Here is a 22240-nt window from a genome sequence, read left to right on the forward strand (position 1 = left end):
GGTACTTGGAGGCCAGTCTTACCCATAATGGGGTTGTCACATTAGCAGGATGTAACTACAGGAAGGGGAAAACCCGGTCCCCAGGTCCCCTAGCCTGGCTCTGAGGTCCATGATGGTGCAGCCAGTGATTCCTGAGACTTTCTCAGATATCCTGTCCAGGTGAGGAGACCAGGGCATGTACTTCCCTCCCAGAGCCTCCCCCATGGGGTTCTTTAACCTTAGCACATCCCTGGAGTTCTGATCATGGATGGGGTCCCCAGGCCCAGAAATGCTTAAGGGGACATGGGTTCCTGCTGTGCTGTGGAGCTCATGTCAGCACAGATAGACATACAATATCTCTGCTCACCTCAGATCTAGGTCAATGAACCCAAAGAAATGTAGGCAAATAGGGAAAGAAACACAGCCCCTCTCCTGACCCCAGAGCCTGGGCTTTCTTTCTAACACAGCCTCCATGGACTTCTCTTTTTTCCTGTGCCATTGTCCATATCCCCTTTATGGGAACACACCCTTGAGTCCCTCCCAGCTCATCATTGCCCCTTGTTCCTGGGGCAGAGCCATCCTCTCCATCCTGGGGTCCTCCTGTCTGTAAGCTGTATGGAGCACATATTTGGTTTAGAGCTCTGATTTTGAAGAAAAACTTATCCTTTATCTAAATATTCATCTATTATCCATTTGTCTATGTGATCCAGGGTGATAACATCCTGTCTACAAGTCTTATTGTCCTGAACCCCACTCCTCAGAGTAGTTGTGGGGGGTCAGTGGTTCCTAGTTCGGGGGGGGGGGAATCCATCACTGTTAGTTTTCAGAACAGGTTAAATGGAGTTTGGTACATGGGAGATTATGGGGTCAGACCCATAATTTGGACCCAGTCAAGACTCCTCATGGACTCCACATACCACATAAGTGCTACTGACCATATTTCTGAAGTGTGTAGAGATAGTCATATGCAGGAACAGAGAAATGAGAGTTCCCCAAATCATAGAGAACCACAAGACAGAACAGAGAACAAGGCAGAGCAGCTGCCAATTCCCAGGCCCATCATCAGGCCATCAAGTAGAGGCCTCCACCCGTGCAGACACAGACAGGGACTCCAGGGTCCTCACAGGCAGGCGAGGGGCAGGGCTCCAGGTGAGGTGTGTTTGTGGACATGCACAGGGGTTTCTCTGTTCGCTGACTCAAGCCAGCTCTGAGTCACATCCGCTATATATGTGTGAAACAGTTTTGCTGTAGCTTTTCTCTTACGTGAACTTGAGGCTTGCATCAGACCCATCCCTGCCTAATACAACCCTGAGCAGATGCTGAATTTGAAAGAGCAGACACCACGGATCAGAAGCTGCAATTGTCTCTCAAGTTCAGCCTGACTCCCAGAACAGCCCCAGGAGAGACCCTTCTTGTACGAAAGGGTATGTAGGAGGAGAGCGTCCAACAAGAATGGACATCAGAGGGTGGTCCTGATAATGGTAAACAGTGCTATGGACAATAAGCCACTGATTAATAGGAATTACCATATACAAGGAAATAGAATCATTAGGAAAATATGAAAATAAAATTAAGCATATTCAAATATCTGAGAAAATAAAAGGAAATATTGGATTTTCTTATTTTAATTTTAATTATTTTAATCATTTATTTTTTTGAGATATTGGATTTTTGATGCAAGAATATAGAATAGGTGATTCTTGAAACACTTAAGAAATTTTAGAGATGAAAAATCCAGTTAAATTATTATATTCAAAAAACTCATTCCATTAGGGACAAGACAATAGCTGAAGAGCCATTTACAAAACTGGAATATGGTATTGAGGGGTTTTGAGAAATGCAGCATAGAGAGACCAGGCTACATGGGAATTCGAGATGCTTGGAGAATAGAACGAGGATGTGTTGTAATTGTCAGAAGGACAGAAGCGAGGGTGATGCCTGCAATAGCTAAAGAGATACGTAATTGAACATTTTACAGAGACCCGGAGACACCCACTGAGTGTTAGGGTGCATATATTTAAAAATGACAAATGATGTGTGTATCTTGACCCTTTGTTGTAAATGAAGGGAATGGAGATCCGTTTGAGAGGATAAGAGGAACTTGGTCAACAAGGGGGCTTGGTTGGGGCTGCTGAACTAGCCAACATGTAATGGGAGAGCGGTGAGTGGTTTCCCGGCCTCCCCAGCTGTGTGGGTCTGCTGGAGACACCCAGAGTATTGAAGCAGGACCTCCAGACTGGGTAGGGGGAGCAGGAGACAGGGAAAGAGGCAGATAAAAATGTCCAAGGGCATTAAACAGATGTGGTTCCTGTTGACTATGTTCAAGACCCCAGCAGGAAGCCTGTCTCTGAGCTGCTGGGAAATCTGCCCCCCACACCCCGAGCCTCGGCCCAAGGGCACACCCCACCCTCAAGTGTGAAAACTCACACCTCACTGCATGCTTGGCCAGATCTTTGTGCAGGCTCAGAAAACAAATTCAGGTCTGTGGGCAAGAGAGAAACCACAAACTTGTAGCAAAACAAAGAGAGGTTCCCAGGGACACCTGGGTGGCTCAGCGGCTGAGCGCCTGCCTTTGGCTCAGGACGTGATCCTGGGCTCCCTACATGAAGCCTGCTTCTCCCTCTGCCTGTGTCTCTGCCTCTCTCTATCTCTGTGTCTCTAATGAATAAATAAATAAATAAATAAATAAATAAATAAATAAATAAATAAATAATCTTTCTTCTTTTTTTTTAAAGGAGAGTTTCCAGCAGCCAGCCTGGTGGGTTGCAAGAGCTAGAAAGGAAATACAAGCTTATGAATTTTGTGCATCCGTGCAAAGCTGGAGAAAGTATCAGGTTATAAGTGGGACCAATGAAAAATGTCTCCCACACAAGACAACTACTAAATATCTGTGGAATGACTGCCACTTCAAATGCTAAAACATGCGAGACTCCAAGGAACGTGAGAAATTGAGGAATCAAAGACACACATCATCACCAAAACAGAACAGTCCTCCGGTAACCGATTTAAGACTTGGAATTTTGCCATGTAGCTGACCAAGATTTCAAAATAGCTGCATTCATGTTCTGTCTCCCTTTCTGATACTTCCCACTCATTTTTTCTCCTTTCCCCTTTATTCCCCTTCACTATTTTTTTATATACCCCAAATGAATGAGACCATATAATGAGACTCCTAACTCTGGGAAACGAACAAAGGGTGGTGGAAAGGGAGGTGGGGGGGGTGGGAGTGACTGGGTGACAGGCACTGAGGGGGGCAATTGGCGGGATGAGCAAGGGGTGTTATGCTATATGCTGGCAAATTGAACTCCAATAAAAAATAAATTAAAAAAAAAAGAAATGATAACTGAGAATTTCCTAAACCATATGTCCAGGAAGATACTTAGACATCCAAATTCAAGACTAATTAACACATTGAAAAGAAAATAATGCCAGCAAGAATGATCTGTCCGGGAAATTGATCCTGAGTGACGATGGAGAGATAAAAACTTTGATCTCTTCCCCTCCTCCTCTTCCTTCTCCTCCTCCTCCTCCTTCTCCTCCTTTTTCCTCCTCCTTCTCCTCTTCCCTCTGCTCCTCCTCCTCCTTCTGCTCCTCCTCCTCCTGCTCCTCTTCCTCCTTCTCCTCCTCCTCCTCCTTCTTCTCCTTCTCCTTCTCATCTTCCTCCTCCTCCTTCTTATACTGTAGTGTCTTCATCTAACTTTAGCATCAGGATAACCCTGGCCTTGAAGAATGAGTTTGAGAGTTTCCCCCTCCTCTTCCACTTTTGGGCAGAGTTTGAGAAGGATTGGCCTTCATTCGTCCTTGGATGTTCAGGAGAATTTTCCAGCAAAGTCGTCTGCTGTCCTGGACTTATCTGTGTTGAAGAGTCTTTGATGACTGACTTGGCTCCTTGGTTGTTATTGGTTTCTTCAGATTTCCTATTTCTTCCTAATTTAGTCATGGTAGGTTGTGTGTTTCTGGGAATTGATCCATTTTTTGCAGGTTATCTCGCCTGCGGGCACACAGTCATTGGTGGTACTCTCTTACGATTCTACCTATTTCTGTGATGTCAGATATAATGCCTACTCTTTCAGTTCCAATTTTATTTGAGTTTTCTCTCATTTTTCTTTTTAGGTGGTCTAGTTAAAAGTTTGTTCAATTTGGTTTATCTTTTGAAATAACAAACTCTCGGTTTCATTGATCTTTTTTTCTTTTGGGGGGGTGGGTGGGTCTCTATTTCATTTATTTCTACTCTCATCTCTCCTTCCTTCCTTCTGCTAACTTTGGTATTACTCTATTTTTTTTCTTGTCCCTCAAAGTGTAAAGTTAGCTTGTGTTTTTGAGATCTTTCCAATTTCTTAAGAGATGCATTCATGATGATAAACTTTGCTCTCTGAAAAGCTTTTGCAGCAGCCCCAAAATAAATTTTGGTATGTGTGTTTCTGTTTTTGTCTCTTTGGAGAGTTTTTTTTTGTTTCTGTTAGTTTTTTTCTTTGATCCGTTGTTGTTCATGAGTGTTTGTTTAGCAACTTTAGCCGCTACAAGGAGACCCTGTCTGAGTCCTCATCCAAACAACCACAGGGGCATGAGTGCACACAGTTCCCAGAACCGAGAGTGTAGGAGCTTCTTACAGGAGCAGTAGGAATCTGGAAGGGTAGAAAGCACGGTGCACAGTACTCACATTAATGGGCTAACTTCCTTCTAAGAAAGGAGTGAAACAACATGACATGTCTGCAGACTTATCTTTCCAGGGATCACTGTTCATCCTGAAAACCAGAACCTGACAAACATAGTCACCTGCATTGTGTGGGAGCACTCAGTGAAGGGGATGAAGGAGGTGGATCATTCCCGAACGCATCACTTCGGGGGGGGTTAGCTTTTGAAACCCACGAGTGTTCTGCATATTCCGAAACACAGTTATACCATGAGATATGGGAAAAGCACATCTTGGTGTGAATATAAACAAATAAAAGTCAAGGTAAGCTTCCATCCGATTAACACCAGAGCCACGGGGCAGATGGAAAAACTGTCACATTGACTCTTAGGAGCAGGGTTTGCAATGTCAGAGATACAAGTGTGACATGAGCAGCTGGGGCTGGGCGCTGCCAAAAACCCACCTGCCACTGCAGAGCCTCAGACGTGAAGCCCATGCATCCAGAATGTGGCCAGGCTGGGCTTTGGGCACTGGTGCTCAGAGGTCTGGGATGAAATGTCAGGGGATGAGGCCAGACAGGAATCCGTCTCCAGAAGGTTGGGGGTCACTGAGAACAGTGTCAGATACAGGGGCCTGAGCTCCTCATCTGCCACAACAGGTGAGCTCAAACTGGAGCCACAGCAACAGGTCAGTTCTAGAGGCCAGAGGCCTGACGCGGGGTCACCAGGGGGCCGCCAGGGGACGTCTGCGGGGTCACCTCCCTTCCTGGAGCCTCAAGGGGAGACCTCAGTTCACTGCAGATTCTAGTTCCTGGGGTACCCGCCTTCCTGGCCACGGGGCTCTTTCCTCCATCCTCGAAGCCCGACTGGCCGGTGGAGTCCTTGCTGGGTGCCTGGCCCTGGCCCTGATGGTTCAGGTTCCATCTTCCACGTTTCAGGAGGCTGTGACTGTCCTGGCGACTGTGCACGACCCTGGTGTGGATGAGCACACAGGCTGCCAGGTCCCTGCTTCCCTTCCTCCTGCCGGCCCCCCGAGCGCTGGGACTGCTGGGTCACACAGACATTCTCTTTACTTTCTGAGGAACTTCCCCCCAGTACACCCTCCACCCCTGCACGGGGTTCCAATCTCTCCACTTCCTCCAGACACTTGTGACTTTCCCTGAGACTACGTGAAACACACAGAAGCCGTCCTAAGGAGTGTGTGGTGCTAGGGCACCAAGGTTTTCATTTGCATGCCCTTCCCTGGACTCCCGATGCAACACCAGGAGCAGCCTGCAGAGGGAAGAAGGCAGAGACCATCCTGGAGGAGGAGACACAGGGTGTGTGGAGCCCCAGGGCAGGTAGAGTTGGGGCCTCCCTGAGTGAGGCAGGTGTCAGGAGTCAGTGAGCCCCTGGGGTCTGAGGTGGCCAGTTCCTGGTTCCCAGAGGGCAGCCGGGATGCCAGGCTCCAGGAGGGGTGGGGAGGGAGATTCCACCGTGGAGCCCTCCACTGAAATGTGAAAGGGAAGCCCCAGACGCTGGTATCACCCAAGGGAGAGGTGAGCACTGAGGACTGGCCTGAGCTGAGCGTCACAGAGCCTCTGAACCAGGTGGGAGGAGAAGGAAGAGGAGGCAGGGGCTGGAGGGAAGGGAGCCTAGGAACCCCGAGAGGAGGGGCGCCCGGGAAGCAGTGGGCGGGAGGGCTGGCCTGATGGTGCAGGTCAGACCTGGAGACAGAGCTGGGACACACAGAGGGGCAGACGCTGGAGAGGCAGGAGGCATGGCCGCTGCACCCCTGCACTCACTACCCAGGATGGGCTCCGAGGGCGCACAGCCCGAGGGCGGTGCCAGGTCTCCTTGGGCTCCAGCCTGAACCTCAGCACCCTGGGGGTGTCCCCCCTGAGACCCTGGGGTCGAGGCTCCCTTGGGAGACCTCCTGGCTCCATCCCTGTGCTCCCTGTTGGCTCCTGCTCTGGCTGTACCAAGCTTCTGCCAGAATCACCACCAGGATCAGCAGGACCATACCAGCCAGGCTCAGGGGGACACAGTTCCCCACCGTGTAATTTGTGTAATTCGGGGAGGGGGTTGCTGGAAGCACAAGGGCAGGAGAGTCACTCACAGGTGGGTAAGACCCAGCCCACCCCAGGACCACTGGGACTGGGTGCCAGAACCTGACCCAACCCAGCATGCCCTTGGGCACATTCCCAGGTGACTCAGCTGTCTGGGACCCCCTTCCATGGGTGGGGGGCTGCTAGGAGTCAGAAAGCAATGATGAATGCTTGGGCCTGACTTGGTGCATTTGAGCTTTCTCCTCATGACCAACACCACCCTTGACTTTCACTCCCCAGGTCATGGGTTTAGGGCCAGAGTGTGCGGACTCAGCGGGGACAGGAGGGATGGGTGATCAACAGTCTGAGGCTGGGGCTGCCTACTCGGGGCCCAGGGAGCCTTTCACAGTCACGACCTCATTTCTTCCCTCACAAGGCAGAGGAGCAGTGCATGTCCCTATCAGGAGGACATACCACCTCAGTGCCTGGCACAGAGTCCCCAGAGTCCCCTCAGCTCCGTTGGTGTGGGAGCTGGGAGGACATGGGGAGCCCCGGCACTCGGCACTATGCACTTGGGGGAAGTCCACCCTGCCCCACTCAGACCACGGCTGCCTGCAAGCAAGACACATGCCCTGGGGCCCCACAGATCCTGGCCCCGTCCAGGAAAGGACAGTTTAACACCATCCTGAGTGAGAGGGCTCAGTCTCTGGAAGCCCATTCCCCACTCAGCCCCCATGCCCAGCTCTGTGCCTCCCCGACTGATGCTGGGACTGAGCGTCCAGGCCATTCGTGTGTCCAGATGAGACCAGGGCTCCGGGGACCTAACACCACCAGGTGGAAGGCAGAGGGACAGGTGTGCAGAGGGAGAGAGGGAGTAGAGGGCCTGAAGAGGCCAGGAGGGCAGAGGAGCCTGTGAACAGGGGATGCGGCAGGGAACAGGGTTCAGGGAGCTGGGGGCAAACCTGAGGGCAGAGGTGAGATGTCCTCCCCGGTCACCACCAGCTGCAGTTCCTTGCTGCGGTCAGACCAGGTGCTGTCTTTATAATAGAGGCAGCGATAGCGCCCGGCAGTGTCTTTGCTTGCCACGGGGAAGGGGAATCTGGCCTGAGTCTTGTGCACTGGGTCGCTCACAGATCGAAGTAGAGCACTTCCCTCCTCCTCCAGGTGGAGTGTCTCAGCCCCAGCAGGGCCCTGGCACACGATGGTCACGATGGTCACGGGCTGCCCCCGGGGAATCTCAGAGCCCGGCTCGGCCCAGATGGAGGGTCTGGGCAGGACCCCTAGGAGGGAAGCAGACCAGGCTCTCAGGGTCCGTTCTGAGGAGACAGCCTGTCCTTCCCTGGGAGGTGGGAGGGAGGTCATACAGATGGCTCCTGCCCTCAACATCTGGGCTCTCCGTCACTGTTCAACAGAGCATCACAGGTTAATACTGAGAACCCCAGATCCGTAGCCCTGTGACCATGTCTGTGAAATGACACAGAGGAACCTGGTGGTGGGATTCCCGGGACGGCAGCTTAAAGGATGGCAGTTAAGCCTGGAGGGCCTTTTCCTTATTTCTGCCTCTCTCTGACTTACAATCTGCAAGCACATGCAATGGCTGGAGCTCTGGCAGCCACCTTGCATCAAAAGGTGGAGTTAGGATGTGGAGAAAGGGGAACCCTCTTGCACTGTTGCAAACAGTGAACTGGTGCAGCCACTGCGTAAAACAGCGTGGAGGTTTCTCAAAGAGTTAAAAGTAGATCTGCCCTTCGACCCAGCAATTGCACAGCTGGGTATTTACCCCAAAGTAACAGATGTAGTGAAATGCCAGGACACCTGCACCCCAATGTTCATAGCAGCAGTGTCCACAATAGCCAAACTGTGGAAGGAGCCTCAATGTCCTTTGCCAGATGAATGGATAAAGAAGCTGTGGTATATATTTACAATGGACTTTACTCAACCATTAGAAAGGATGAATACCCACCATTTGCTTAATGTGGATGGAACTGGAGGGTTCCATCGAATTCATTATGCTGAGTGAAATAAGTCAATCAGAGAAGGACAATTGTCATATGGTTTCACTCATATGTGGAATATAAGAAATAGTGAAAGGGATTATAAGGGAAAGGAGGAAAATGAGTGGGAAAAATTAGGGAGACAAACCATGAGAGACTCCTAACTCTGGGAAACAAACAAAGGGTTGCAGAGGTGCGTGGGGAGATGGGGCACTGAGGAGGGCACTTGATGGGATGAGCACTGGGTGTTATACAATATGTTGGCAAATTGAACTTCAATTAAAAAAAGGGAGAGTATGCACAGGCCAGGCTGGGGAGCAGCTCCCACCACCCCTGAGCACACACTGTTGGACAGCCCCTGTCCCAGGACACACCTAGCTGTGAGGGAGGCTGGAAAGACAGTGTCACTGAGAGCCCAGAAGGGAGGGTATCGTGCTGGTGAGCAACCACAGCACCACACAGGGGCCACCTGTCGCTGTGGGCACCTGATCTCCAATCTCCACAGTCTCCTATCTGACCTCCTCTTAGGTGGAGGTTCTAGGGGCAGGGGAAATCAGACATCCACCATTTTGCTGACTAGTGGGAGATGAACCTGTTCATGTGCTGCCTTACACATTACCTTATCTCACATGACAAAGGGGTTCTTTACTGTTGTCAGTGAGTTAAGGATTTTGAGATGGGAGATGATCCTGGATTGTCCAGCGGTCCCAGTGTAATCACGAGGATCAGAGACAGGGGAAGGAGGTGTCACAGAAACAGAAGTCCTAATCAGAGCGGGACGTGAAGAAGTCATAGAGCTCCCTGAGGATGAAAAGAGGGCCACAGAGGAAGGGATGCAGGAGCCTCTAGAATCCAGAAAAGGTAACCAAATGGACTCTCCTTTGAGCCCCCAGAAGGAACGTGGCTCTGTGGACACCTTGATTTGGGACCCAAAGAAATTTATTTCAGACTCCTGACATGCAGAACTGAAGATAATAATTGTGTTGTCTGAACCCACTAGGAGTGTGGTCACCTGTTATAGCAGCTGCAGGAAGCTGATACCCCTCACTTTACATGGAGGAGTTGCTATAAGCCTGTTAGGAAGAATGATGTCCAATCCCAAATTTGAAAGAGCATTAGCTGGGTGACATGAGAGAGTGAAAATCAATGAAAGACAAGGTCTTAGAGCTGGACGGTCCTGTTGTTTTGGAAAATGCAGGGCGGCCAGTGTGGATGAGTCTGGAGTAGGGATGGGAAGCAGAAAGCTGCCACATTCCTTCGCATGGACTGAACACCTCAGGAGCCCTCCCTGTGCAATCACGGCCTCACGAACTCCCTCAGACTGTCCATATATACTGTCTAGTAGCATGCGTGCATGTGTGTATGCATTTGCAACACGTGCATATGTGCAGGTGTGTGTGTCTGTGTGTACAGTGTGTGCATGGGTACATTTGTGGGCATGTGCATATGTGCAGGTGTATGTGTCTGTGGGGACATTGCATGGGTGTATTTGTGGGCATGGGGGGTGTCTGTGTGTATATGTGTGCACGGGTACATTTGTGAACATGTGCCTGTGTAGGTGTGTCTGTGTGTACATTGGTGGGCATGTGCGTGTGCAGGGGTGTGTGTCTGTGTGTATGTGAGTGCATGCATGCATTTGTGGGCATGTGTGGGGCTGTATCATCTGCGCTTTTACTCAGGCACACGTCCCCTCAGATATCTCCCTCATTCATTCCTAGGACACTCATCCAGAAAACACTGATGCATTTTTTTATCTTGTTTTCTGCTCAAAACTCTGAGCAGAGACTGGGACCGAGTTACCTGTGTACTCCGGTTCCTTGCACAGGACTGCTGCAGAGTGGGCCTGTGAAAACTTTTATTGATGAACAAAGAGAAGCATAGTGCAGGAAACAGTGTCTCAGATATTAGCTGCGCAAGTATAGTCCCAGTTCAAGATCAACTACCAAACTCTGGAAAGTCTTTAGAGCCAGCTGAGGACAATTAAAACGGAGCCTCTAGGGGCAGTTGGGGATACACAGGACACAACTGGAATCATATGTGGGACTGCAAGACCATAGCTGGGTCACTGGAAACAGTCAAATGACCATAGCTGGGTCTCTGGAAACAGCCAAGTGACTATAGCTGGGTCTCTGGAAACTACCAGGAATCTGTAGCTGGGTCTTTGGAAATAAATGCTACAGGCTCTCTCCAAGGATCTAGTTGATGTCAGGAGGGACCACATGGTTAATGAATCTTCTAAATGTTGACTAGAGGCCTCCTGACACTGGCCTTGCCTCCAGGATCTCTGACTGTATGGCTTTCCAGAAAGGGATGATTCCATTGGGAAGCCCTCCAAATGGCCACTTCATGCTTTTGCAGGAATGACGCCCCATGCGTCCAGGAGCAGAGGCGAGGTGGGCATGGAGTCAGCGTCTGGCAAGGGCTGCATAGGTACTGGACTCAGCCATGGGCTCCACAGACTGTGGGGATGTGGCTGGAGCTGTCCTCTGTGTGAGGATACGGTGGTCCAGCTGAGCATATGTCACGTCCTGGGGGCCTCCTGCAGTAGGGGTCTGAGAGAGAGAGACCCAGGTGAGAAGGTAGGGGACTGTGGGAAGGGAAGACTAGTAGCCAGCCTCCATGTAACCCCCATGATCCCACCTCCTGGGATCACCCCTGTTTAGCTCCTTCCCACTTAGGATCAGGGCTAGACTGTGTGACCAGTAGGCTACGGCAGAATGAGGGCATGCCACAAAAGATAATGTGGCTTCGGCCCCTCCCTCTGTGACCTCTCTCTGGGGAGCTGCCATGGAGAAGCCCCAGTGGGGGGGAACGGAGGGCCCTGCCAGTCAGTCAGGGGTGCCATACTGGAAGTGGATCTTCCAGCCCTAGGTGAGCTGATGCGGCCCTGGTCCACATCTTCACAGCCACCTCCAAAAAGACCCTGAGCCAGAACTACCCCGCTAACCTGGTTCCAAATTGCTGAGCAAACAAATGGAGATAACTTTGTTAAGCCTCATTTATCATGTGGCAATGGATAATGCACACAAGGACTTACGGAGATGCTCCCTTCCCTGTCCCTCTCAGGAAGTCTGCTGATTGTAGCCAGATCTGGAGGAGAGAGAGACAAGGGGTCAGGTCTCTGGGGTGGGTCTCGGAAGGCAAATTTGCCCAAAAATTCACAGCCTCAGCTTTCAATCTTGTACTCCATCTGGAACATCCTAGAATGTTCCCAAACATTCCCCTCTCCCAGGCCTGTCCCTCCTCCCTGGCCTTTCACCTGGTGTCCTCTCTCGGATGTCAACAGCCGGGCTGACCCTGGAGGGAAAGAACAGTGAGTGCTGGGGGCCCGCATGGAGGTAGAGGACTGGGAGAAGGTCCAGGGTCAGTCTCGGGGACCTTACCTCTCCTGGGTCCTCTGCTCCTCACCTTTGCTGCTGGAGGGCCCTGAGGACAATCAGGGGTATGAATTAAAAAGAGAGGTCTTCTTCCCAACACCCCGACCCTCTCCCTGAGACCTACTGTGTTTTTTCTGTTGCTGACGATGGATGAAGATGTGGGCCAGCAGGAGGACACAAAGGAACAAGGCCACAGAGACCCCAATAAGAATATAAACATGCTCTGTTGACAGGCCTGGGGGAACAGGGAAGATGGAACCAGATTATCAGGACGTGCATTTATTGACCACCTACTGCATTACCGGGCATGTACACACCTAGGTATAAAATCTCTGAAGTGCATAATAGTCCTATGACATGAGAAGCATTATTCCAAAACCAGGTTCCTGAGTGCTGAAGTCCTCTGTCCAGGGGGCACTGGCAGAGCTGGACGATGACCAACACCAGAGTCCATTCCTTCCCCTTCCCCAAGGAGCACACTCACTCACCGAGACTGCTACTGTCGTCCCAGGGCACCCGTGAGACTTCTAGGAAGGAGTAATGAAGCACACAGTCAGAAGGTCAGAGGCCTGAGCTGACAGAGAAGGCTGAGTCTTCCCAAGCCAGCACCCCAAAGGGGGGCTCCTCTAGAACAGACCCATGGAACTTTGTACGGGGATGGACATGCTCTACATCGTGCTGTCCTGTATGATAACCTCACCGGCCTACTTCCATTGAAATTTAAGTTAAATACATTTAAAAGTGAGATCCTCAGCTGTGCTGGCCACTTTTCCTGGGCTCAGTGGTCACAACTGGCTAATGACTTCTGGCGGGATGTGTGGGATGGTCCTGCCCTCCACCCTCCCCTCCGTTGCTTGCTTCTGGATGCCCATCCCACGTGCAAACATCCCCATTGCTGAGACTCCTTCTGTTTCTCACAGCAGCCCCCATGGAGGGGGTGGAACTCTTTCTGTTTCTCACAGCCCCCTTCCGTGAGCAACAGGCCGAGACTCCACGTCCTCCTGTGGCCTGATGCCAATCATTCCGCACCAGCGTGGCCCTGGGCTCTGCGCATGCGCCACTCATCCATTTCACTCGTAGCCAAACCGAGGTGCTGCAGGGCTCCTCAGAGTGCACAGGGTTGAGCCCCCATGTCGTCTCTTCTGGACGGTGCTCCCTCCCTCCTGCTGCCTTAGAGGCTGAGTCCTCAATGTCCCCCCTCATTGCCTTGTCCTTGATGCATGGTGCAGGACCCTACCTGCTGTCATATATAATAAATATAAATATACATTTTAAATCTAGTGTTTTAGGGGATCCCTGAGTGGCTCAGTGGTTTAGCGCCTGCCTTCCGCCCAGGGTGTGATCCTGGAATCCTGGGATCCAGTCCCGCATCCGGTTCCCTGCATGGAGCCTGCTTCTCCCTCTGCCTGTGTCTCTGCCTCTCTCTCTCTCTGAATAAATAAATTAAAAATCTTAAAAAAGAAGAAAACCGTTCCTTCACGTTAGTAAGACCAGCACGTCTTCATGCTGTCCCATTCAGCAGACCTGAGTGCCGTGCCCTGCGTAAACCAACCCCTATATCCCTGAAACAGGGCTCCAGGGTCAGTACACTTATTGCCCCTTGGCACATAAGGAAATTGGGCCAGGCGTGGTTTTGGTGATTCACCGCCGGATACAGAGTCCCAAGGCAGGGCTGGAATCTCAATCCCTGCAGGAACTGTGGAGCTTCTGCTCCGAACTTCAGTCTGAACAGCAATAGATGGGGCAGCGGGTGAGGCTGTGCGCCCCCCCACACATCGGGTTCAGGGTTCTCCTAGAGGGGCTCTCTCTTCCTCTACCTGACCTAATGCCACTGTGGGGACATAACCATCAAGAGCCCTGGTCTCTCCCGCAGAGTCTGAGTTTGGAAGATGAGCTGTTAGTTTCTCTGTCCCTCTAGACCCAGGTTCCTTGCAGAGCTGCCAAGAGTAGGACCCTGCCCACAAGGGGGTGGCCACCACCTGAGGTCTGCCCCACCCCGCCTTGGGCTGGTTCCACCCCTTCAGAGCTTTGTGCCTTTGGGCATGAAACCTGCAAGGCTTTGCACATTAGAGGAGTTGGGGGGGGAGCTCTCAGAAGGTCAGAGAGTGCCTCCCACATCCTGTGCTACCAGCATTGACTGCTTTCACAGCACTTGGCACAAGTAGTTCAACCAGTTAGTGTCCTGGTGCCCTGCAGGTGGCAGCCCCTCACTGTGGTCTCACCAGTCCCTAACCCAAGCCTAGGGGGTGGAGGCTGGGCCTGCAGCCCGATTGCCAGCATAGAGCACCCCTCCCCCCCGCACTGTCCCCAAGCATTGTTACTCACCAGCTGAAGAATAGATGTGTGTGTGTGTGTGTGTGTTGGGGGAGGGGGGTCCTCTGTGACCAGGGCAGAAGGACCGATGCTAGGTGGATACCCCCAGGGTCTACCCCACTCAGCCTGGCCTCTCTGTACCCTGAGCACCCATCTGAAGGCCACATCCGGCCATCACTCAGGCCCAGAGAAATCTGAGGGCAGAGGTGAGATGTCCTCACCTGTCACCACCAGCTGCAGTTCCTTGCTGCGGACAGACCAGGTGCCATCTTTATTATAGAGGCAGTGATAGCGCCCGGCAGTGTCTTCACCCACTGCAGGGATGGGGAATCTGGCCTGCGTCTCATGCTGTGGGTTCCTCACATCTTTATGTAGAGCACTTCGCTCCTTCTCCAGGCGGAATGTCTCAGCCTCAGCAGGGCCCTGGCACACGATGGTCACAGGCTGCCCCCGGGGAATCTCAGAGCCCGGCTCCGCCCAGATGGAGGGGCTGCGCAGGACCCCTAGGAGGGAAGCAGAGCAGGTTCTTGGGGTCCGTTCTGAGGAGACAGCCTGTCCTTTCCTGGGAGGTGGGAGGGAGGTCATACATACAGACGGCTCCTACCCACGGCCACTTTCTGGGGCTGAAGGGGGGTGGGGTGGGCTGGGACAAAAACAGTGGATGAGGATGACAGGTCATTTGTGGGAACAAGGTAAGCAAGCAGGAGTCTGGAGTTGTAGGAATGGCTCTGGACGGGCTAGACTCAGCTAGGGGGCGCAATCTACGAAGCTCCAGCTGAAGTCCAGTGCGGGGTGTGCTGGGACACCAGTTCACCTGGTCCCACAGACCTCAGTGGATGAGGATTCCTGTCTGCAATGCAAGTGGAGCACCCATCTCTGGGTTTGCTCTGTCTTTTCTACTTTCATTTCAGCCTTATTTCTACTTCCTTGTTTGTAACGTTCCTAAAAACCCCCATCTGCCTCAGCGAGGCTGGCGGTGGAGGAAGAGGGGTTTTGTAGTTCTGAAAACAGGAAGGCAGCATCAAAGTTACAAAATCCCTCAGGTGTTATGCTATATGTTGGCAAATTGAACTCCAATAAAAAGAAAGAAAAAAAAATCCCTCAGGAGGCAGGAGCTGAGAGAGATTCTTTGCTCATTTGCCTGCCTACTCTCTCTCTTCCTTCCTTCCTTCCTTCCTTCCTTCCTTCCTTCCTTCCTTCCTTCCTTCCTTCATTTTCTTCCTTCCTTCCTTCTACTGTATTTTAGCATCTATGTATCCATGTATAGATGCTCTCCATGTGCCACTGGTTCTACAAACATGAGAAACACACTCATGATCCCTGCCTTCTCGGGGCTGAGTATTGAGGGAGGACAGACACTCATCAAATACTTGTCTCAGTCCACAGATGCAGACTGTGATGCATGCCCTGGGGGTGAGTACGGGAATTGAGGGGTCCTCTTGGGGAGGTTGGAAGGACGAGGCATCTGAGCTAAGAGCAGAGTGTCCAGTGTGAAGCACGCACACTGAGCAGAGAGCAGCAGCCAGGGGATTTGACCTAAAAAAAATCAGTGTGTGAGGAGGCCCAGAGTTGAAGGGGAAATGGTGTTTTTTGAGAAAGAAAGATGAGGTATCTGGAGGTAAGTGAGCTGGACAGTGTGAGGATGGGACAGATCTAGACCAAAGAGCAGTTCGTGGGTCTTATTTGATCTGAGCAGAGATGATGAAAGGACTCTAAAACTCTAATATTTTGCCCCAAATAGAAAAAAAATATGAAAAATAAATTCCAAAAATGTGAGTGAAATTTTAAAATTATCCTCGAAAAATCATGTCACTGGTGATGTGTTTTGTATCGAGGATGAAGTTGGGATCAAGGATGGTGTCTGGGACTTGGCACTTGACGACTCTGCTCTCTGCCAAGGGGATGCTGAGAGGGGGGTCTGGGCTTGTGTGGGAGAGCCCTGGGCTCAGCCTGGTCCTGCACAGTTCTAATTGTTTAGGGGGGTGGCTGTCGGAAGCACAGGTGGGGAATAGGGAGAGAGTTTGCAAGGGTCATACATTGGGGATCGTTTGCAATTTGGGGCAAATTTCAGGGCCTCCTCCCAGGCCCTCCCAGGGTCAGCACCATCCTGTCCAGAGCTGCCTTTGGGATGCAAAGAGGATGAGGAGGAGACTCACCCTGCTGTGCGTGGAGCCCTCCACCCAGGCAGAGCGCTGAAAGAGAGGATCTGGTGAGAGAGAAGACCACTCCCAGTTCCATCAGGGGCCACCCCAGTCCATCTTCTTGCTCTGAAATAGTCTCAAGACAAGTCCCCGGCCCCCTCTTCCAAATAGGTGCTTCTCTCCCCCAGCCCCTCTGGAGTCTGAATTAATCTCTGTTCTAGAACTGAACCCACATGGCCTGACCTAGGTTGTCTGGGGCAGGAGGTAGGGTGTTGACCTACTTCACTCCCCCAGGATCCTGGAGTCTTCTGGACTGGGGTCAGGACTGGGAAGGGAAGCAGGGCCCCCTCCCCAAATCTCCTGCCCACCCACGCTGTCCCCCTAACCCTTTATTTCCATTTCGGGACTCACTGAGGGCCAGGAAGGTGGTCACATGGGGAAACATGCCGGGATCCCTGCAGCCTGCACCGTCCTGGAGCCACTGGGTAGGATAGAGCCTGCAGCCGACACGGGGACAGGATGTGTCAGCTGAGGCATGTTATCAAGTTTCTACATCAGCAGTACCCCACAAAGAGGAAGCATGTTCCCCTGCCCTTCCCACTTGTCCCATTATGAGACAGAGCGAGGGCCTTGGCTTCCAAAAGATGCCTCTTCCTTCATGCTTGGATGAGGCTGAACTCACCCCCAGATGAACCCCTGAGGGGAAAACCTAATTTTCAACCTCGGGGACCAGGCAGGACATGGATGTGTGCAACAAAGTGACTTGAGTATCTGTCCCAGCTCCAAAAAAAGACCATCTGTTCTTGGGCAAGACATTATGCCACTTTACACCAATATTTCCTCATATTTGAAATGGGAAGCCTAGAATCCTCCTCCCAGCATTGACTATCATAATATTCGTTAAATTCTCAGTCACATGTTGAGAACTTTAAAAATGTTATGCTAACACTACGTTCCCTTCCCGTCTTCCCCCAGTGACATTGGAACCAGGGAAATGTAGGGTGCCCACGAGTATATGCAAAACCCATCAAGGGGTGGAATGGCCAGGACATAGACCTCAGGCGCGGGACCAGATGGGACACCCAACCGTCTGCTTAAATAAAGAGCAGAACCGGGGTGGGGAGCACACTTATGCATCACAGAGCCCAAAAGGACAGGAACCTCGGCACAGATTCTTGTGTCCACTGCTCTGCCGACCTGGAAGAGCCATTTCTCCCAGGCATGGCCATGGGGACACTGATGGTAGCGACACAGCAGTCATTGCTCACTAGTTCCCTCCTAACAGGAACCTAGAGCTGTTGGAGTGGCTCTGCTCTAAGCTTGGGGCTGGCAGGGTGGGAAATAAAGTTTGGGTGAAGGCAATCTGGCAATCCCATTTCCAGTAATTAATCCAGAGTGGGGCACATGACCAAGTATGGCCAATGATGCTGAGAGCAGAATATACCACAATAACTGGGAATCCTATTTCTCCCTTAAAAATGTAGGGTCTCAGGACACCTTTGCCCCTTTACTGCTGTTCTTCACTAGCAACTGTAGCATGACAATGTGATAGAGCAGTAGCAACCACCTTACAGCCATGAGGCAACAAGCTTGAACAAAACAGGAGGCCAAAACAACTGGTGTAGGACAACATGAGGTCTAGAATCTGTAGAAGGTCCCCGCATTGCTAAACCAACCCAAGGACCCCATCCCCCTGGAATTCTTTTTTATTATTATTATTTATTTATTTATGAGAGACACAGAGAGAAAGGCAGAGACATAGGCAGAGGGAGAAGCAGCCTCCCTGCAGGGAGTCTGATGCAGGGCTTGATTCCAGGACCCTGGGATCACAACCTGAGCCGAAGTAAGACACTCGATCACTGAGCCACCCAGGTGCCCTTCTCCCTGGAATTCTTAATAAGTAAAATCCTAGGTTTTCTGTCAAAATATTGGATAAGAATATGGACCAACACTCCATCTTCAATTATAACAATTATTTTTAAAAACCTAAAGCTGCTTGATATAATATTTTAAAGAATATTCTCAAGTGCCTTAAAGATATGAAAGCTATAGGAAGGCTAAATAGTCAGAAATTAAAGGAAGTTGGGATTCCCCAGAGTCAAGCTGGATGGCTGAACCTGGCTCTCACCTTGACGGTGATGAGGTAAGTCTTCTCTCCCTGGCCTTGCATATCCTAGAGGCTAAGGGCTAAAGCCCAGAGGTCACCCTGGTGGAGGAGTCTGGGGAGACTCTCCCTTTGCTAGGCCAGAATCTGAAGCTTCCATTTTATTGTAAGAGTGAACTGAAATTACTCACCCATCTCTAAGGGCTGTCAAGAATACCTGTTTTGAAACAGGAGGCCAAAACTGCTTGCTCTTGAAAAATGACCTATACCAGCCAGCCCCGCGAATCTGCACCTTCCTCATCTTTTTTCTCTGTGTGTGTTCCCCCTGGGATCTATTTGTCTCTCTGTCTCTGTCTCTGTCTCCTTCCCCCCTTGTTTCCCACTCCCTCTCCCCTGCGGGATCTATTCCTGGTGGCATTGCCTCCTTTCTCTGCAACTCTGGCTTGCTCACTAGCTGTCCTCAGCATCATGGCCTGGTCCCCTGCTTTGCTTTGCAACCCTTATTCCCTGGAGTAATGCCTCCCACGAACAAAATCCTCCCTGCTTTGTTTTTTGCATAGTCTTTTTTAAAAAGATTTTATTTATTTATTCATAGACACAGAAAGAGAGAGGCAGAGACACAGGCAGAGGGAGAAGCAGGCTCCATGCAGGGAGCCCGATGTGGGACTCGATCCCAGGATCACACCCCAGGTTGCAGGTGGTGCCAAACCGCTGCACCACCGGGCTGCCCTTTTGCGAAGTCTTTATTTTTGTTTTTGTTTTTTTGTTTTGTTTTGTTTTTAATTTTTATTTATTTATGATAGTCACACACACACAGAGAGAGAGAGAGGCAGAGACATAGGCAGAGGGAGAAGCAGGCTCCATGCACCGGGAGCCTGATGTGGGATTCGATCCCGGGTCTCCAGGATCGCGCCCTGGGCCAAAGGCAGGCGCCAAACCGCTGCGCCACCCAGGGATCCTTGCGTAGTCTTTATGAGTGATTTTTAATCAGCTTTATTTAGGCATGATCCCATAAAACAAACTGCATCCACAAATGTGTGCAATCCGATGAGCTCCGGCAGCTGTGAAACCACCATCATCATGAAGATTTCCGTTGCCACAAAGAGTCCTTGTAACCTCTCTGCCCTCCCAGCAACCACTGATCTTTTTTCTTTTTCTCCTCTTTTTGGAAAAAATTCATTTGCTCCATAACATTTTTTAAACAAACGTCTTACCCTAAAATAACGCTAGATTTGCAGAGAAGTTGCAAAGCCCCAGAGAGTTCCCACATGCCCTTCATCCAGACTCTCTAACATCAATATTTTGCATAACCGGGCCCCATCTGTCAAAACCAAGCAATTAACATTGATACAGTAATTAACTAAACTACAGACTGTATTTGGATGTTATCCATTTTTTCCCCACTAATGTTCTTTCCCTGTGCCAGGATTCAATTCAGAGTACATATTGCATTGACTTCTTTCTCTTTTTCAAATACATAAAAGACTTTCTGTTTTCCTGGTTGGATCCTAATTAATACTCTCAACATACCTGCATATGCCCAGGAAGATGTGGGGATGGGTTGGCAATTTAGAATAGGAATGGCTGAAAGCACCAGTACTATAGGCTCCTCAGAAAACTGAGGTCATAGTGTCTATCAAGTTGGCTATTCTGGGTGGTTTTTTAGTTAGGGAAGGTGATGGGTAGCTATCATCCCTCACTCCTCTTAGAAAGCCCCTCGGCCTTTGTATTCTTCTAAAATTTTTATCCCAAACTGGAGAATATTGATGTTAAGGCTCAGTATGGGATAAGCAGAGCACACCTTCCTTCAGCAAAACCTTTCCTTGGACTGATGTTTGCTTTAATAGATTCGGATACATATAAAAAAAAAGATTCGGATACATATACAAATTTGCTGATTAAATATAAGCTAAATGTTTGCAAAGGCAAAATCTATAGGAATACAGTGATATAAGATGCAACATGAAATGTTACTAAAAGGTGAGTTCAGTGAAAAAACAGGGTGTAAGAGTGGTTACCAGCACCTGTGTGTGTGTGTGTGGGGGGGTTGGTTGGTAGAGATGTTGTGCAAGAGTGTATATTTGTATGAGTAGGTAAATAAACCCTGGAACCCCAAAACACTACAGTGATTATAGACCATAAAACTGTATTCTAAAGGTTAAACCTGCTAAGACACTAGATCTTAGTTATGCCCATCACAAGAAGAAATAGTAAATATGTAATATGATAGAGGTGTTGGCTAACACCACAATGGCAACCCTATGGCAATATAAATGTATCAAATCAACATGTTGTACACCTTCAATTCACACGATGTTATGAGGAAATTGTATCTCAATTAAAAACAAAAAGATGAAGGAACACCTGGGTGGCTCAGCGTGCCTTTGGCTCAGGTTGTGATCTTGTGGTCCTGGGATCAAATCCTGTGCAGAGATCCCTGCAGGGAGCTTGCTTCTCCCTCTGCCTGTGTCTCTGCCTCTCTCTGTGTCTCTCATGAATAAATAAATAAAATCTTTTAAAAAAATATGTGTTCACATCAGAATAACCGAACTATTCAAAAAATACCACAGCGTGGGTCACTCCTTGAGATCAGTCCTCCTGGGACTTTGATGGGGGTAATGACCTCATAGACGCCGTGTGGTTCCCGAGCTGGATCCTGGTCCTCAGAAGGTTCTGCACAGTATGGCTCTGGGTCTCTCCCTTGTTACCCAAGGGAGTACCTGATTAGATCTCAAAGACCCCTATTTCTGAGCATCAGGGGTCTGCAGAACAGAATCTGAGCCTAGCAGGCCCAAATGTCTCTGATTCCTGCTGTTTCCAGGAGACTGAACTGCAAAGCCCTCCCCAAGGCATCTGCATTAGCCCACACCTCTGTGCTCCATGACTTCTGCCTCTTCAGAAAAAAAATCAACCTAGGGATAGGGACTGACTCACCCACTTGGGTCCAGATCCTCTGGCCTTGTTGGAAGGAAGGCTCGTGAACAATGCAAGGAAGGCTCATGAATGATGATCCACTTCCACACAAATCTGAGCTCCCAGTAACTTGGTGTTATCCTGGCTCTGAGTCTGAGCAGGCTGGCCAGGACATTGTCAGTGGACCCCACTTCCCACGGGCTCCCACCCTTTGGGACAGGATATTCCAGTATGACCCTTTCCTCCTGTCCCTTCCAGGACTTACGGAAACCAACGTGAGGATGTGAAAATGCTTCTGTAGGATCTGGGGCACAGCTGAAAAATGTGCAGGATGTGGTGTGGGAGGCACCAACACCGCCGTTTAGATAGTCTGCGAGCTAGCAATCATCCGTAAAAATGAATGGTTTTTGTTCTGCTCTGGGGGGGCTCTCTGATAGTCCCCAGGTTGGGCTAAGAAGAGAACTTAGTTTCCTGGATAGTTTCTTCACAGGAGACCCAGGGCTATATCAGGTAACCTGCACCCCTGGTTAGTACCAGACATGAGCTCCAGCTCTATCCAAGCTTCATGTCAAAGGGATTGCAATTTGTTGTCACCAAACACTTATGTTAAAGCCTTTAAAGTTTTTCTTTCCTCTTTTTCCTTAACTACAAAGTTGTATTATTACCCAACTAAATATTCCTTTACCAATTAAATATATAAGTGTTCTTGTAAAATTATTTTATTTTTAAAAATGTTTTTTAAAGATTTTATTTTAGAGAG

General features: G+C 50.1%; 1 protein-coding gene across 3 annotated transcripts; it reads right to left on the reverse strand.

The window, feature by feature from the left end:
• Nucleotides 1-10473: 10473 nt before the first annotated feature.
• Nucleotides 10474-21652, reverse strand: LAIR1 (leukocyte associated immunoglobulin like receptor 1). Of its 3 annotated transcripts, XM_041738845.1 has the most exons (10): nt 21502-21651; nt 16875-16960; nt 16479-16514; nt 14544-14825; nt 12498-12536; nt 12134-12244; nt 12016-12058; nt 11892-11929; nt 11670-11722; nt 10474-11184 (listed from the first exon to the last, which is right to left on the reverse strand). In XM_041738845.1, exons 2-10 carry the CDS (start codon nt 16906-16908, stop codon nt 11038-11040), a joined length of 783 nt encoding a protein of 260 aa, XP_041594779.1. In that variant the 5' UTR covers nt 16909-16960; nt 21502-21651; the 3' UTR covers nt 10474-11037. The 3 variants fall into 3 exon arrangements, with proteins under 3 accessions (XP_041594779.1, XP_041594791.1, XP_041594786.1); XM_041738857.1 differs by lacking the exon at nt 16479-16514 and having other exon boundaries at nt 21502-21652; XM_041738852.1 differs by lacking the exon at nt 21502-21651 and having other exon boundaries at nt 16875-16974.
• Between the last annotated feature and the right edge of the window lie 588 nt (nt 21653-22240).

The sequence above is a fragment of the Vulpes lagopus genome, chromosome 2 (assembly GCF_018345385.1).
Source record: "Vulpes lagopus strain Blue_001 chromosome 2, ASM1834538v1, whole genome shotgun sequence".
NCBI classification, from domain to species: Eukaryota; Metazoa; Chordata; class Mammalia; order Carnivora; family Canidae; genus Vulpes; species Vulpes lagopus.